Source organism: Phoca vitulina, unplaced genomic scaffold (genome assembly GCF_004348235.1).
Source record: "Phoca vitulina isolate PV1807 unplaced genomic scaffold, GSC_HSeal_1.0 scaffold10, whole genome shotgun sequence".
NCBI classification, from domain to species: Eukaryota; Metazoa; Chordata; class Mammalia; order Carnivora; family Phocidae; genus Phoca; species Phoca vitulina.
Window position 1 is genome coordinate 46,556,174 of NW_022589713.1, and position 18,283 is coordinate 46,574,456.

At 52.8% G+C, this 18,283-nt stretch overlaps 1 protein-coding gene across 2 annotated transcripts in view; it reads right to left on the bottom strand.

Moving 5' to 3' along the window:
- ITGA9 (integrin subunit alpha 9) overlaps positions 1–16,969 on the bottom strand; it is a 330,110-nt gene extending 313,141 nt beyond the window's left edge. Inside the window, exons 1-2 of one of the 2 annotated variants that reach the window (XM_032408998.1) lie at positions 16,785–16,969; positions 426–553 (exon numbers count right to left, since the gene is read on the bottom strand). In XM_032408998.1, the coding sequence (XP_032264889.1) occupies positions 426–553; positions 16,785–16,969 (313 nt within the window). Of the gene's footprint in view, positions 1–425; positions 554–12,525; positions 12,671–16,784 lie in introns of those variants that run through there. The other variant, XM_032408999.1, reaches the window with a different exon arrangement.
- Positions 16,970–18,283: the final 1,314 nt, after the last annotated feature.

Below are 18,283 nucleotides of genomic sequence, written 5' to 3' on the forward strand. Positions count from 1 at the left end.
TCACTCAGTACTTTAAAATGGCACATGCTTTCCTTTGCTTGGAGGTTCTGCCTCCCGTAGCTGCCCAGCTAACTACTGTGAATCTTTCCAATCATGTGCAGATCAACTAGCCACCTCCCCTCTGGTCTTCTTGCACTCAACTATTCATTTTCATGTCTCTCTGCCCACTAATTTGTAAGGCCCAGGAGGGCAAGATCTTTGCTTTGTTCACCAATAGATCTCGTGCTCAGTAAGTAATAGGTACTTGACACATGATAGATGGATGGGAGGGAGGGAGGGAGGGAAGGAGGGAGGAAGGGAGGAAGGGAGGGAAGGGAGGGAGGGAGGGAGGGAGAGGGGATGAATGATTAGGCCACCCTGAGAAGACAAAGAGAAAGCATGAGGGTACGGAACCCATCTCCACTTTGGCAGTGACATCCACCTACCTCGAGCCATGTCCAATTCGGTGCATCTCCGGTCGGGGTTGGTGTGGACACGGCACTTAAACACAGCCCCAGGGGACTTCACTGAAGTGCTGTATTTGGACTCCGCCTTTGGTGCACCCACAAGGACCCTGCACATCAAGAAGAAAGAACATTCTGTCACAACCCAGTACCAGGAAAGAGGAGGCTGATGGTTAAATCCTCACCCAGCCATGGGTGGGCTGCCTGAGCACTCGCTGAGAAACCACACCCCAGCATTATCCTGTGCTAGGGGGCCCAGGCGGGAGACCCTCCTGCAGTGAACCTGTCAGATTTTCTCCAGGCACATTTAAAGCTTCAGACTGACTGAGAACACATACAACCAAAGGGTTCCTATCTAGAACCTATAAAGAACTCCTTTAAATCAATAAGGAAAATCCAGATAGCCAACAGAATAGTGGGCCAGACAGTTGACAAAAGAAAACCAAATGGCCAATAAACGTATGACAAGATGCTCAACAACATTAATTACCAGAGAAATCCAAGTGAGATACCACTTCACGCCTACTAGGTTACACCAAAAAGACCGAAAACGTCAAGCGCTGGCAAGGATATGGAGGAACTGGAACCCTCATACCCTGCTGGTGGGAGTGCACACCATTACGACCACTTTAGAGAACTAGCCAACAGTTCCTAAGAAAGAGGAACAGGGGCCTACCCGAGCACCCGGCGATCCCATTTCCAGGAACATACCCCACAGAAATGCATACGTGGGTCTACCAGGAGACATGGACAAAGATGTTCACAGCTGAAAATGTCATGGCCGAACACTGGAGGAGACTCAAAGTTCCACCCGTGCCAGAACGGATAGGTAAATGGTGGCACAGAAACACAACAGCATCCTACACAGCAATGAAAATCAACGAGCGTGCAACTGCGGCCACACGCCGAGTCTCACGAATACAGCACTGAGCAAAAGACATCAGGCCCGACAGGCACTCACTGTCTGATTCCATTTATCTGAAGTCCGAAGCAGCCGGAATTTAACTGGTGCTAGAGGTCATGCTCTGGGTTACCTCTCAGGAAGAGCAAGGGGGGCTTCCGGGGGTGCTTACGATATTCTATTTGCAACCTGAGCAGTGTCTACACAAATGTGATAACTTTTCTGGATGTGTGTGATACTTCAGTAAAAAAAAAAAAAAAAAAAATTAATAAAAAGTAGGAAATTTAGAGATGGCATTTCTCTTCTATGTCCCCCTTCTTCCCCTTGCCCCCCATCACACACAAAGCATGTATATTTAGGGGGAAATAGGAAAGAAATAGCAGGAGGGTAGAATTATAAACCATATCCTCAACCCCAACGCCAGCCAGAGGTAGAAGAGTTCACATACGAACAGGGGCAAGAACAAAGCTGCGCATCCTTCATCTTGAACAGGAGGCTGCTGTGGGGATGAGCTCTCCCCCGCAGGGCCCCTCCCCACCGGAGGACAAGAGCAAGAATTTGAAGATGACAGAAGAAACACATTCGGGCTGTGTGGACACAGAACACGGGGGAAACTGGCAGCAAGCTCCCCTACATTTGCACGTATTGTTCCCAGAGAGCAGTCAAGCACAGAGCTATAGCGCAGAATGCTAACTGGTGCCAATCAGGCACAGTGTGTGCTGAGCAGCAAGCCATGTGGAAAAGGCCTTGTAAGGTGAGACTTTGAACTCTACACCTGTGTCCAAAGAGTAGCAAATTCCAAGCCACCGCTCAAGGAGAACATGAGCTTCTCCTTCTGTCTGGCAGCCAGGAAAGGAGATGCAATTCTCCTCGAAAGGTACCGGGCACATTGTGAAGTATACCATCCCCCACTGGCCTTGGATTAGAATGCAAGTGGGAAAGCGGGCTAGCAGAGGTTAGAATGACCCTGGACAGCCTCCCCGGAGATGGGGAATGCTGGCCCAGGCTCCCCCCACTTTGCCCTGAAGGCTACCTTCACCTTGGGATCATGACCTTCACCCCTAACCTGGCCACAGAGCGACACTGCACCCTGGCTGAAAGGAGTGGAGATCTAGAGATCAGACAACAAAAGTCTGGGACCCTCAGATGCACCCTCAGCAAAGGCTGAACAGCCATACCAATCTGGCTCAGAGACGTGGTATCCGGTTCACACGAAAGCATGTGGGTCCTATCTTAATTCCCACTGCCTCCGAGCCTGATCCCTCAACGCCCAGAACACAAAGGATCGCTGAGGACACATGGAGCCAGGGAAACCCACTCTTTTTTTTTTTTTTTTTAGTGTTCCATGATTCATTGTTTGTGCATAACACCCAGTGCTCCATGCAGAACGTGCCCTCCTCAATACCCATCACCAGGCTAACCCATCCTCCCACCCCCCTCCCCTCTAGAACCCTCAGTTTGTTTTTCAGAGTCCATCGTCTCTCATGGTTCGTCTCCCCCTCCGATTTCCCCCCCTTCATTCTTCCCCTCCTGCTACATTCTTCTTCTTTTTTTCTTTCTTAACATATATTGCACTATTTGAGGGAAACCCACTCTTACTGGAGTGTTTCTTTCCAGGTCGGTCTCGAGAGTCTGTACTTGATTCCGTGCAGGGTCTGAGAGGCACAGGCTCCTAAGCTTCCCGGCGGCCCCTCAGTCGCACCCCAGGAAGCTGCCCCCTCCAGGCGCTTGCCCACAGCTCCCGCTCCTGAGGCCTCCCCACGGTGGGCCCCAGCTGCAGACTCTCCAGGCAGCAGTGGGGCTGGAACCCACAGCCCTCGGAAATCTGAGCAAGCACTTTCCCACACGGACCACACCAGGGTAGTCGGGCTGAGTCAAATGCATGATGACACGCAAAACGCAACTCTAGTGAGAAGAAAGCCACATTAAGGGATCCATTCCCCCCCCCCCCGCCCCTGGCTTCTGGGGCTGAGCTTCAGAGCCACCAGGGCAAGCCAAGGGTTGCTCTCAATAATGCCAGTTATGTTTTCACAGGTGAGAAGAATTAGCAGTTTGACAGGTCGAAACGGCCGAAACATCCCCGGCCTTTCCATGTGTCAGGTTGTAGGAGCTGAGGAACATAAAATGCCTCCTGTGCTCAAAAACCCCAGCGGGACAGGGCTGGGTCCCAAAGTCCCCACAAACTCCAAATTTACATTAGCACAGTGAATAAATGTCACTTGCAATTCATTTTGTAAACATTACAAAAATTAGACCAAGGGGAGAATTATTCTCGTACCAAGGAAGGGAAATGGCTGCAAGAAACAAGCCATTTCTCTATCCCAACCCCCCCCCAAATGGCACTGGAACCCTGGTCATGACAGCACCACTGGGCCAAATTCAGCGACCCAGGTTCACAGGTTATCCCAGGAAGGGACCCTGGAGGGTGGAAATCCCAGGTACTGCTTCTTCCAGCCTAGAGCTGAGACCCAGAGGGGTGAAGTTTGTATCAAAATCTCAGGTGGAAAAAGGATCCACTGAATTGTTTTTCCCTTCCAAACCCAAGGTACTCAGGGGTTCGACCAATGGCTGATCAAGCACTGATAACGATGCTCTGGGTCCAACTCTCCACCAGCTGGTCAGATGAGAAGGTTTTTCCCAAATCCTTTGTAGTGGGAAATGAAGCAAGAGATAAGGGGGGGTGGTGTAGACACATGTGCGCTCACTGGGATGGCACGGTGTAGCACGAGCTTGTATCTCTGTGTTTACAGAACACTGTGGCTTCCTCCGTAGCCTGGCGCTCTTCTTTACCTAGGCCGCCGGCCAGCAAGACTGCTGCTGCAAGCCAGCCGATGAGCCCATCTCTTCTGAAGTTAGTTCAGCTGGCTCTCCGCCAGGCCGATCCCAAGAGACGGAGAGCATGCAACCGCCCAGAGTTCAGGACAAACTACCACAAAGATGCCATCTGCCTTTTCTCTCATTATTCTCTGAGTTATAAAGAGACAGCCTGGCCACTTCAAAGATTCCCCCAAATCTTCCCTGGTACTCCTGACAAGACACTGAGAAGTTTCCTTCCTTTGTACAGTTACCATATGGAAGGGCCCGAGTGGCCCCACCAGCAGGCTCCCGTCAATAAATCATCAGGCTGATTTGCACCTTTGTGGGCTACTTCAAGTGTGGTCCTCAGACCAGCAGCCTGGAGAACACCTGGGAACTTGATGGAAATGCAGAATCTCAGATGCTAAATCAGAACGTGCATCTTAACCAGCTCTCTGGCTGACGTACCGTCTAAGAGGCACGATATAACCACCTCCGCCGATTACAAATCATCGTGTTCCATTTGGAGCCAGTGTGAACAGATGACTCGAGAAGTGAGACTCTCCTCCTGTCCTAGCCCCAGTTAAAATGCACTCAAACTGCAAAGACATTTTAGGGTCCTCTCATTAATTCACAACTCTAGCTTTCTAATTACAAGGACAACCAGAGGGTATCGGGCACTTGGAGTGGGCACGTGCTGGGCGAGACTCCTTAAAGGCAGAATTGCATTTAATCTTCAGAGCAATCCTATGGAAGGCACGATTATCCCCATTTTACAGAAGGAGAAACAGGTGGCCAAAGGTAGTCATGGGACATGCCCAAGCCCACAAAGCACGGCGAGGTGCCACATGGCAACACGCACCCCAGCAGTCGCGTGCAGTGCCAACCCCACTATTCTGCCCACCCCACAGCAGCCAGAGAGCAGGAAACGGGAGCCAACAAGTGCGGAGCGACCAGCCCCCTGCTGCCAGCCACCACATGTGATTTTGCATGCAAAAGCCCTCATGAGGCTCTGCGGGTGGTTCCCGGGTTAGAACTTCAATTGGGAATGTCTGTCTTGACCAAGGACTGGGCTTTAGAATAGAAAGAAGCCCTTTACCCTTCCGCATCAGGCTATTGATCAACTTCTTGCTTTTCTAAAACGTGTACATTGCTGGCACAGTGATGCCCAGAGCTCTCACACCTGTCTGGAGATGGGGGCCCATCTGTTCATCTGCCGGCACCAGTTATGCTCCCGGGTGGTCCGATCTCTTGCTCAAGGTAAGCCTGTTGGGCAGCTTCTCATGTGCATTTTACTCAGAGGTGGTGGGTTACACCACTGGTAAGCAGCAGAGCTCGGATTTAAACCCTGGGCATCCATGTCCAAGGGCGTCCTCCTTCCAGTCCTCCAAACTCCCTCCTCTTGTGGCAGTTTAAACACCCTCTATTTTTCCGACACGGCCACCTCCTCAGTGGTCAAGCTGGCTACAAAGACTCCACTTCCGCCACCACCCATCTGCTCTGAACCCATCCCTCCCATCAGGAGAGCAAACAGCAGGTAAATGCCCTGGCTAGCGGGTGACAGAGAAGGCCCAAGCTGCCTCCCCGGGGAAGGCTCCCGCCCTACCCACAAATACCACAGCCGTGGTTCCTGAGGGCGAAATTACAGTGCGATCGAGGACAGCAACTGGGCATTGAAAACCTTACATGCATTAGGCTTACTTTCATGCATTTGACCCCAACACCAAAGCTTCCCCAGGGACCCACGTGTCAGTGACGTGAGTGGAATCTAATCATTGCGTGTCCCACCGCACTGCCCAGAAACCCCAGGAATCACTCCGCCTCCCTCACTGGGCAAAAAATAGCCAAGACTTGAACAGAGAGAGGGCTGGTTGGTGCCAGGGAGCCACTTCTGACCGCACGGAACCCTCCATTCCCAGAGAGGAGACTCTCTCCAGGGCCAATGCTTGCCACCTGGAGCTGGTGAACCTGAAAGGACTCAGAAGCTCCTCTTTTTACAGTTGGGGAAACTGAGGCTCTGACTCAAGCCAGGGGATACTAACTGTGTTTAGGGGTTTTAAACTAATAGTTCTGCTTGAATTCTAAGCTTTGAGGGCCAGTTACTCAGGGGAGTAACATGTAAGAAGCACGGGGCTAACACAGGGTTCAAGTTCTGCCACAACCACTGACAAGAAACTTATCTGAGGTCACATAGCTTAACTATTCTGGGCCTCAGGTTTCTTCCTCTGTAAAATAGGAAGAATTAAAATGTACCTAGTAAGGGTTCTTGCAAGGTTTAAGATAGTGTTTATAAAGTACCTAGGACGGTGCTTGGTACAAAGTTGGTGCTCAATGAAAGGTGAGAACGTTAGACAGTAGGCCAAACACCCTAGCACCCAAATCACCCCAGCTCCCCCTCTTGGCAGCACCCGGGAGCTCCTTGGAATCAGGAATTTATTCAGACCCTCAGCTGAGCTCATAGAAATCCAGGAATGGCTAGGACACTCTCACCACTAGCAGCAGACTGCAAAAGTAGCCATGATTCTTCATCCTTCCTGTATCCATGTCCTTCTCCATGGGGCTTTGCAACTTCTTCCATCAGGAGGTACAGTCCAACACCTTGAAAGTGGGCAGGCCCTGTAACTTGCGTTGGCCAACTGAATGTGACAGAGGGGGCATGGTTTGGCTTCCCAGCTTTGGCTTCAAGAAACCATGCATCCTTCTGATTGCTCTCTTGGCACCCTGCCCGCCAGCACAAGTACAAGGCCATGCTGCTGGGGGACGAAAGCCACATGGAGATGAGCCATCCCAACGGAAGCCATCCTAGACCAGCCGGCCAGCGAGCCCACCCAGAAGCTGACAGCAGATACATGCATGAGCCCAGCTGAGAGAAGAACCATCCAGCTGAACTCAGTCTAAGCTGCCGACTACAGATTCATGAGCTAAGAAATGGCGATTGATTTAGGCCACCGAGGCTTAGGGTAGTGTGCCGCAGCAACATTGTGGGAATAGAAAACAGATCATCAAGATAGGACAGGCCCCTTCTGAAGGGAACTGGCCTGTGGCACCTCTGCTGTCCCCCAACTGCTCCTGAGTCCAGCCCACTGACCTAGCTCTGCAGCCGAGAACTGCTATGACTGGTTCTCCAGCTCCCTGGTCTCCTTTCCTGCCCCCAAAGGAATCTTACTGCCAACCAGGACCACAAACTTTTACTGAGGGCCCTGATATGGGAAAGGCAGGGTCGGGTGACAGAAACAGCCCTGAAGAATGCACCGCCATCTCCTCTCCAGCTCCGTGAGCTCAGGCAAAGTCCCCTGGCCACTCAGGACCTCCCTCATCCTTACAAGATGATACAAATGCACAGTCCCCTTCCCAGGACAGCAGGGAGGCACAAAAAGGAATGGCAAATGGCAAAGTGTTGGGGGGGTGGTACATCCAGGACAGCCCGACTTTTGAGAACAGGTAGGAGTTTTCATCTGCCAAGGCCAAGAGCAGACAAATGCTCTCAAAAGAAGCATCGGGGCACTTTTTCTTCCTCCTTAGGAAATGGATACCTCAGACAGGGGCTTGATGGGAGAGGGGACAGCAGCAAGGGTGACCCTGAGAATGGCCAGACAAGCATTAAGTCAAGTCCATCTGGGTTCAAATCGCAACTCTGCAATCTACTTGCTGGGTAACCTCGGGTTTGGCTTCTGCGCCTCACAGTAGCCCCGCTGCATCAGAGTGAGCAGGAGCATAGCACCTCTGGCACAGAGAAAGTACTCACAAAGGGCTGGCAATAATATTTTTATCCTGGGAACTTTAGGTTGGAGCAAAGAAAGGGTGGAAGAGGGGTACAATCCAAACGCTGAGTCAGAGAATGAAACAGGTGACTTACACGCCCAAATGAGACAGAGCAGCCACTCAAGCAGGGTCCCCCTCCTTGGAGAGGCCTCAGCCTGCTGGTGGCTCTGTCAGGGACTGAAGTGTCCTCAGAGGCGGCTGCCCTGGCCAGGGCCTCGGGTCTTGGCAGATGCACCAAGAAGCAGCAGCTGGAGGAGGAAGCATGGTAGAAGGGCCAATGTTCTCCTTCCCCCCCCTTCCCCAGAGCATCAAGTAAATGCTAAAATCCAAGAGCGGCAAGCTACAGACCTCTGGGAGATTTGAGTAAAAGCCATGGGGTCCTCCTGGTGTTTTCTTGTGATAATTTTCTTCTCCAAGCACAGGTCAACACTTCTACCTTTATTCCTTTGGACTAAAATTCTCACCAGCACCCCCAACTGTAGAAGTACAGACCTACCTCTCAGACTTGTGTGGAGCCCAGAATGGGGGCCAGAGCTCCCCACAACAGGGGCAGCCTCCCACCTGCTGAGAGAAGAAAGGAGCATGCAAAGCTCTGGGATATACAATCCCACAGGTCTCCAATTAAAGGAGCCATCTCAGAGCCTTTCTGGAAGCAGGTAGGATGTAAATGAATACACAAAATTGCAGATTTATGTAGAGCATGACCAAAATTTTAGAGACCGCACATAATGAGTGCGTCTTACACAGGACTATCTTGTTCATTTCTGTATTGAGTATGGACACTCTGATTTTGATAAATGAATAAAGGCGTCAACAAATGTACTGAAAGCACTCTTTCAGCATCTCAAGTCAGGATGAAGATGATCATTAGTTCCCAAGGCCAGGCCACAGTGACAATAAAAAGAACTACTGGTATTTATCCAGGGCTTCCTACATGCTGGAGGTAGTGTTCCAGGCTTTGCAGACATCACCCCATTTAAGGCAAGAATGCAATGAGGGAGAAATTATTATTCCTCTTTTCCAGAGAACTGAACAAGACTCAAACAGCTGAAGGGACTGAAGGCCCCCCAAACGTCCCTGAGGCTGAAACAGCTAAATGGGGGCGGGGCTGAACTTGAAGCCCACCCTCGTCACTGCCATGCACTTGTGGCACTCTCAGCAGCCCCCCTTTTAAGGCATAGGAACCACAGGTTTGGTTGTTGCTGGGAAACCAGGGGCCACAATGAAGGCAGAGCCAGGAAGAACCCTACTCCCTGTGTCTGGACCATCCACTCCCTAGGACCCATCGCGGTGGGTAAGAGGTGCAGGTGCACATTTTGGAACAGCCTGCACAATGCCGGTTTTGCTCTAGGCTTTGTACACATCACAGCATCGGAACACCAGCCGGTCAGGACAGGGCAGGAGGGGCCACCTGGGCTTCGACACACCAAGGGATGCGTGGACATGGACAAAGATGGTTTTGTGTTCTTTAGTTTCAGGTTTTGGGGGCCACAAAGCATCCTCTCTCACACGTTGGCCATGGCGCAGAAAGTCTGACTGGGCGGGTTTCTTTAATAAAGTTACAAATCCAAGGGTGAGTCCTGAACATTGGCTGCCACAGCTACCCTCCCCGTCCCCTCTCCAAACAGAGCTGCTTCTTAAATGGGGATAAAGAGATGGTAACAAAAGCAGCCCAGGGAGGTTAGGATGGATATATAGAATATTTCAGAATGTGCTATCTTTCCTAGGACACTTCTATCTTACCCTCACACAGATGTGGTGTGAGAGCAGGCCCTACAAATGTCCCTGGCAGAATCTCTGGGTCCCTGTTTACTCAGTGATCAAGCATCTCTGGAAAGCAGAACCCCCGTTTCCCCCCACAGGGGGCCAGTAGGTCATGAATGAGTAATGAGTCCCCCACAGGGAAGCTACCACTAAAATAATTCCAAAACTTTCCCAGCAAAGCCAGGCAGGACAGAACCTCATGAGACAGATGCTTGGATGCCTTGAAGCCCCAAGTTCAGACTCCTGACTCTGTGAGCGGCAAAGACACACACCCCAGCTCTGCCACTTTGGCCATGTGACCTGGGCAAGCAATGCCCCTGTGGGTCAGTGTTCCCCTTTGTGAATGGGGCTTGAGGGACAACCAGCTGAGACCAAAGAACATTAAATGAGCTGATGCATCTAAAGCATGTAGAACAGTACTCTACACATGCTAAGTACTCAATGGGCCTGGCTGCCGCCACCATGTTGCTTCAGCTGTGAACTGAAACTCACAACAGAAGACCTTTCTGCTCTCCCACAGAGCAGAAACTGGGACCCAGTGAGCCTGTGGTTTCAAAGACTCTAGATTTTTCCCAATCTTGGATTCACTCTCACTTTCTAAGGCTCCCTCAAAAAAAAAAAAGGTCATGATAAAACACTTTCTTCTGCTTTGGTTGGTCACCAATCCACTTGGCTTAATGGTTTGTGGTTCACAAGGTACCAGGAATGAGGGGCTACTGCTCCCTCTGGTCAGGAGCTCATCAGCTGCCTGATGCTTCAAGGTAAGGGGGGGCTCTCTCCCTCCTCCAGCCTTCACCTGCAACATCCCTGAAATCAGGAAGGGGCACCCTGGGAGTCAGCCAGCCGCTAGAATGCTCTGGAGTCTGCTTTAGGTCAGAATCCTAATGTTCCCCATGCTGACCCAGTGTAATAAGCAAAGGCACAGATAATCCCCACCCAGGACGGCTGGCCGAGGAGCACATCTCATACCTTCCTAACAGCAACTCACAAATGATGGGCTCCATGGCAGCCGTGGAGGCGTGCATCCCCTGCGTCACCTCATGTCGTTCAGCTGCAAGGGGGCGGTCAGCTGACAGTCCCCAGCAGCAGCCCCTTCAGGATGGCCAGAGCAATCAAGCTGAGGCCATGCTCCTCCCAGGCAGGCCCAGCCAATGACCGATTATGATATTGGTGGGGGGAGGGGGGGTTCCCTGTCGAGTTGATAGACACCCTAATCAGATCTACAGCACAGTCTGAGGCTGTCCCTAACCAGTCCTGCTCCCTGCCCCCGTTTTTTCATAGCCCCTACCTGCCCCCCAACACTTCTCTCATACTCCTATCTTTGCCTGAGCATCCGCTCCCAGAGGACGCCCACGGACGCAAGCCCCCAGTCAATGTGCACTGATCACCCAGACTGGGGCAGGCTTTGGACAAGGTAACTAAGCTTCAGTTCTCCGACTGGCAAACTGCAAACCACTCACCAGCTTGTCCCGAAGATTCAACTAAAGACTAGGATGCCTGTGAAAGCCTTTGACCTCTCGTAGATAGATGCCCAGCAAATACTCTCTGATGGGATTATCAATTTTTATTTCTTAAAGTTAGAGCCTACTCCCTTGATTTCTGAGAACACAGTGGCTGCTTTTAATACATGTGAAAACAACATTTTCCCTAGACAAATCACAGTAAGAGTTATCAGAAAAAGACCATTTCCGGACCAGCAGCAAGTCCATGGGGAGTCAGAGTTGGCTGGGGCCCAGCTCTTCACACCCTCACACCCAGAGCTGTTAGTGACTGGCTGAGAAGAGCAGTCTTCTTGCCCCAGAAGGTTCTCCCCTGGGCAAGACAGCTGCCTCTGCCCCTGCCAGGTTTCAGCACTAGCTCAGGAAACAGCACCCTTGCCAGATTCTCCAGCTCCTCAGGGAAAAACCTTGGAGACCCCAAGAGACACTCTCTGGGACCCCTTAGAACTCGGGCCTCACACACACGCCATGCCTCCCTGAGAGCTTACTGCAGGGCAGTAAGAACCAGGAATAAGGTCTGAAAATGCGACTTCCAGAAAATCCAGATGGGGAGGGGAGCCACACTCCCACCCGAGGGCCTGGCATGGGCCAGAACTCCGCAAAGACATGCCCCGCGCAGGTCAGGAGAGCGGTCACTGCCATTTCTGGATGTCTCCTCACAAAGACGGGTAGTGGGGGACAGCAGGCACCATGATCCCAGGGTCCCCCCTCTAGAGGTTTTACCTTCACGGACATCTCCTCCCTCTGCCCCTCTGAACAACCAGTGACTGCCCAAGCACAAGCCTCTCCCCCATCAGAGCCCACAGCTTAGATTTTGCCCGGGACACAATCCCTTCACTTATCAGATGGCAGGTGACGTTTCCGTTCCCGAATCCCTCCACCTTAGCAGAGCAGGCACTCCCGTGTCTGACAAGGGAAAAGGCAAAGAAGTCAGCCCCCCTGGCTGTCCACTTTAATCCTGAGCTCGCTTTAAGTACCCCCACTTGTTTTGATACACAAATATGCCAAGGGTTGATTTTTCCTTTTTCTTCGATCCTCATCTGATCTTTGTCTAGCCCTTTAAGACTTAATTCATCGCTCTAAACTGGCCCTGTCCAACACTCTCTGCGATAAGTGCTCTGTGTACGGTCCAGTACAACAGCCACTGGCCACATGTGGATGGTGAGCACTTGAAATGTGGCTAGTATGACTGAGAAATGGAATTCTTGATTTTATTTGGTTGTAATTAATTTGTATTTAAATAGCCATCCATCTGGCTAGCGGCAACGGCATTGGCAGTGCGGAACTGTCTAGCTTGTTCTCTTAATTCTCAACCTTAATGCAAATGGAGAACGTTATGTTCTCCTTGGCTCTGAATTACCTCCTATTCCTCACTGAACGATGCTCTGACAGCCTTAACAAAGCAGAAAGCAGGCGCGTCTTCCATTTCCGAGCACTTGCTCTGTGCCTGAGCACAGCCGTCTTGATGTGTCCCGGGAGATGGGGCAGGAAGCACGTCGCCAGAAAGGAAGCCAATGCACCCAATCACCTCGGACTCCAGGGCGTCTGGGGCAGAGAGGAAGGATGGGAGGGGAGGGGTGTGAAAGAAACCCGCTTTGGGGGCTGGACGCCAGCCGGGCTGCATTTATTTATATCACAGGGTGTTACAGTTGTCTGCCCTGCAGCTGAAGAACCGGTACACGTCTAAGGAAAGGGGACAGAAATCGGCTTTGTCCATGTTCCCTGGCACCTACCGCTGTTGCTCAAAGGGTGCAAGACGACCCGGGGGCAGGGGTGGCAGAGAGAGGTACAGGAGAGGAAGCTAGCTCTGGCAGGCAGACACCCTCTGAGTGCTGTCGGAAAAGAGGAAACTGAGTCATGTGCATGTTTGTATCCAAACAGAGACAAATGACATCTGTAACACTGTCCAGGATATTCTGGTCCACCTGGCCACGGGGACAACTCACACTGCCTACAGCAAGAGAGGGACCAGGTTCTGGGTCTGGGCTCTTGCTCTTGATGTGACAGGACTGCAAAAGCTGTGTTCAAGCCCCAGGGTTTAGAAAAGCAAGGTCACCCCTAGCTCTTGCAGGGATCTAGGACTTTCTGACCCGTGACAATTTTGGCTTAAAAAAAAGAACTGACAGGTATGCTCGGTTATGGGATTCGAGAACAAATCCTAGCTCTCCTGGCAGAGCACACACACGTGCTTTGTGATGTGTACCTGGGGTCCGCCTTAATGCCACCGACCCTCGGTGGCAGAGCCCACAATGACCCTGGTGCTGGGCTCTATCCCCGCCCCTTCCAGCACATTCTTCTTGCTCCTTACCGTATCTACAACAAATCCTTCTACCTGTAAAAAGGTGTTTAATTAGCAGGCTGCCAACTTATTAAACCACTAATGCTGAATTAAGAAGCTAAAGAGTAATTTCCTAAGAAAGACACCAGATACAAGGTTAAATTAGCATTTTCCTTCTTTTCAAAGTTTCAATGTATTACTCTTCCTTTTCATGTCTATCACTTACTTCCCACACCCATTTTGACTATTTGTGATCTTTTTAAGTTCCCCTCATGTAGATGGCTAAGCTCCTCTCCTGCACTGGATCAGTCCTTTAGCAAATCATTCCAAAACTCCAGGGCCTGAATCAATGCATTTCTCTAAAGTACACACTTTAACTTCACTGGTACTTTGAAAATGCATAGAAAACGCCTCAAAATCTCCCTCCTCTCTGACCCAGCAATTCTAAGCCCAGGAATTTACTCGAAGGAAATAATTAAGGATGTCCGCAAGGCTTTAGTTACAAGGATGTTTACCCCTGCTGTTGCTTATAATCATGAATAATTGGAAACAACCTACATGTCCCTCAAGCGGGGCTAAAAGATCCAGGGCCCTGGGACTGCCTGATAGGAAGAGACCATCAGTCGCTAAGTCAATCAACCAACCCCAGAGCTAAAAGTTAAGATAGAGACATAGGGTCGATCCAGATTCCCCTGAGCCTGAATCTTGTAAATTTAGGGTGACTACCTTTAAGAAAATACAAAATTAGGACTATAAAATTAGGCACAGGGTCTTGCTAGGGGACCATGTGAGTTAGGGGCCTTTGGTGGAAGTTTCATTAGCTCCGTGGTAAGTCTAGTCTTGAGAAAGAAAAGAAAGAGAAAGGAGGGGAGGCTGGAAGTCTACTGCTTCAAGAGCTGCAGCTGACAAAGTCTGTGCAGCATCATCAGCTGAGAATAATGTTCAAGGTCTAAGACAAAGAATATTTGGGGGAAGGGAGAGGAGAGAAAAGGATAAGGAGGAAAATACTTGGAAAAAGCCCCAGAAGCACAGATATCAGGGACGTAGCAAAAACTATGAAAAATTAACACAATGTGGGGCAAAAAAAGAAAAAGGAAATGTGCTTTAAAAAGATTTCCATCAAGTTTAGTCAGTACCTGGAAAACTATAGGGACAATCCTCCCAGTGGGTAGAGCAGCACGCTCATATGCTCATATCGGGCACGGACAGGGTACTTTTGAGACCAGCAGCCTGGCTCTTGATGGGTTCCTTAGGACCCCGGAAATATCTGCCCCACATCTTCACTGGCACCAAGGCCACGCATCAGCATTACCTTCCAGTTGCACACCCCCCCCCGCCGTATACCCTGGGTGCCAAGTTTAAGGCCAGTCTGTCATTTCCTACAATCGCCGAGTCTATTCCAATCACACAGTTTTTCCTCATCTCCTTTTTGAAGCAAAGCAGGTTCAACTTTTTTCCTATGTCAGACTCGCTCTTGCCTCTCCCCCCCCCCCCCACCGTTGTTCCCCACCTAGGGCAGCTTTGACCTGTGGCCGGTCCAAATCCAGGTGATCAGGTCTTGGCCCTTCTCCCCTGAGCTGAGCCATTAAAGAGCCCAGAGGCGCACAAGCCTGTGCAGTTACAGATCCCACACAGTGTCCCAACTCCACTGCCTACCCTTTTCTCTAGAGTCCCCTGCCCAGAGAAGCCCTTCTATTCCTCACCACTCTCCCCACACACTTTGTGCCAAGGTCACAGTCCAGGAGACCAGCGGGGGCTTCTGGGATGCATTCTCCAACTGCTCCTGCTGCATTCTCTACCAAATCCAAAGCCCGCTGAGCGTGCAGGACGTGGAAAAGGTGTTCAGCCTGCTTTGCTTTAAAAAGGGGATTTGGCAATGCAGAAAAAGACAGTCTGGCCTTAAACTCGGCAACTGGGGTAAATGGTAGGGAAGGAGATGTGGAACTGGACAGGGGCTACACAGGACTTGGTTTTCTTGAAGGCAGTTCTCCTCAAAAACATGATTGTTAACGGGCTGGCCAGTCACAGAGTCCCGTCTCCCCCCCCTCCCCACCCCGTTCCAGAAATGCCTCAGGACAGATCTACAAACCCACTCTTCAGTCAGCCTCTGTCCGCTTCAGAGCAGGGACTGTCCCTCAGAGCCGCATGCTGAGAGCACACATTACTGACCTCGCCTTCCTAACCTGCATCCCCTAAGGATACTCACACTGGTGACCACACAATAAAACCAACTCCAGACTAGTTGTCACCCAGGGGCCCACTGGGCCATGACCTTGAATAGGGGAACTGTCCACAGCCTAACGCTCTGATGAAGAGGTGACCCTTGTGTGCTGTGGGATTCCCAATTGTCCAGGGAAAGGGTCAAAGAAGGACCAACCCCATCTCAAAGCTTCTCCTCAGGGGCTAAGCACTCAAGCACTGTACCTCTTAGCCAATGGCACTTATGGGGAGAGCTCCCACCCTTTGGGACTCTCAGGGAGCAACCGGACTCCTTGACCTCTACAGAACCACATCCCTCTCCTAAAACTTCAGGTGCTTGTCTCCGGGTCACAGGACCCATGTGAAATGAGGCCCAGGCTGCCCCAGAGGTCACCCCCCAGCCTTATCACTCAGGGTCCTGGACCATCCGCCTTTCCAGCATCCTGGACCCTCTCTGCTCACTTCCTCAGAAGGTCTAGCTAGTAAGGAAGGAGGGGGCCTCTGGACCGCAGTGTGCCCCGAAGGAGGGGGCCTCTGGACCGTAATGTGCCCCTCGGGCTGCCAGACACTCACCTCTGGGGAGCCCCACTCCTCCCCTACACACACAGCCTGTCCCCCTGACGTCCCGGGGTCACTGCACTTCCTCGGCGCCACGCACCAGAGTGGCTTGAAGCCGGGGAGCGCTGGGTGGGGTGTCACCAAGAGCTCCCCGACACCGAGGAGTCTGCATCTCGAGTGCCCGGTCTCTTTGGGCCCTGGGGCATTCGGCGGAGGCCCCTCGGGGGCAGAGGAGCCAAGTTTCTTAGTGACCGAGAGAGCTAAGGCTCGTCGGGCTGGGAGGCCGAGGGGACCGCTCTCGGGGCTCTCCCCGCGCACGCCGGGCTGGCACCTCGGGTAAGCGCCGGCCCGGCCGCTTCCAACCCCAGGTGCCCACCGCAACGTCGGCGGGACGAGAGACCGGCGGCCGGCGTCCTGCCCGCCTGTCGTCTGCGGCTGAGCTGCGCGTCGCCGAGACCTTGCAATCTCCCCCTCGGGACGGCGGCGTGGAGGCGGCCGGAAAAGGCAGCGGCGGCGGGCGGGGGGCCGAGGCGCGGGCAGGGGCGGCGGCCCGGCCGCGGTCGCGGGGCCGCGGGGCCACTCACCAGCGCGTGTTGTCGTGGAAGTGCTCCAGCACCGCGTAGCCGAAGAAGGAACCGGCGGGCCCCTGGAAGCGCACGGGGCGCTGCGGATCGAGGTTGTAGGCGCCCGCGGGGGTCCCCGCGGCCACCAGCGCTAGGAGCAGCGCGCGGAGCCCCCCGGCGCCCCTCCGCGCCGCCGGGCCGCCCATCCCCAGCCGGCCGCCGCCCTCCGCTGTGCCCCGCGAGCAGGGCGCCGAGCGCGCGGGCGCCGGGGCCGCGGGGTCCGCCGACGGCCGGGAGGCTCCCGGAGGCGGGAGCTCTGCGCTCCGACGCTGGCGGGAAGCGGCGCCGGCCCGGGGGCGGTAGGCCGAGCGGGCGCCGAAAGCGAGCGCAGGGGCGGCCCGGAGCGGGCGGCGTCCTCAGTCCGGCCGAGAGGTCTGCGCGCTCGGAGCGAGCGGTCCCGGGCCGGGCGGTGCTGGACTGCGGAGAGGCGCGCCCGCGGGGTGGGCGGCCCGGAGGCGAGCGGTGGGACGGCGCGCCGGCGCCCTCTGCCGGCCGCGAGCCCACCCCGGGGACGGCGCCAGCGGCCGGATGGAGTGGGCGACCCGCCCGGGGGGCCAGGGCTGCAGCACCTCCCACCGAGCCCTGGGCCCCCAGGCCGGGACAGGCTTCCCTAATCCTCCCCGCAGCTGCGTGCTCGCCCGCCCTGCGGGGGTCGCGGGGTCTCCCGTTCCCTCTTGGTCTCACACCCACACCAAGGACCAAAGGAAGCCGGGTTAAGGATTGCGTTTATATTCTAGATCTGCCCATCTGCTGCCCCTTGCCCGTGCTGTGAGACAACGCAGGGGAGAAGAAGCGCTCAACCAATGCCACCTGAGGTTGTTACTAACAACCAGATCCACGCGGGAGTGAACCGAGCACCCTTCCCTATTCCACTCACCTGGTCTCCTACACCATTGATCCCTTAGTGTGGTCTCTGCACCAGCAGCATCCACATCACCTGGGAACCCGTAAGAAATGCACACCAATCGGTTCCACTCCAGACCTGATGAATCAGAATCTCTGAGGGTTGGGGTCCAGCTGTACATGGGGAGACGGGTGTAATTGTGATAAAATACACATAATATAAAACTTACCATCTTTAAGTGTACAGTTTAGTGGTATTAAGTACATTTACATTGTTGTGCAGCCACCACCACCCATCTCTAGAACTTTCTGTCTTGCAAAACCGAACTCTATATCCATTAAACAATAACTCCCCATTCCTCCCCTCCCCCAGTCCTTGACAACCACCATTCTACTTTCTATGAATTGGACTACTCTAAGTACTTCGTGAGTGGAATCATATGTGGCTGACTTATTCCACTTAGCGTAATATCCTCAAGGTTCATTTATGTTGTAACAGGTATCAGTACTTCCTTCCTTTTTAAGGCTGAATAATACTGTATATATATATATGTTTTCTTTATCTATTGATCCCTTGATGGACACTTGGGTTGGTTTCACCTTTTGGCTACTGTGAA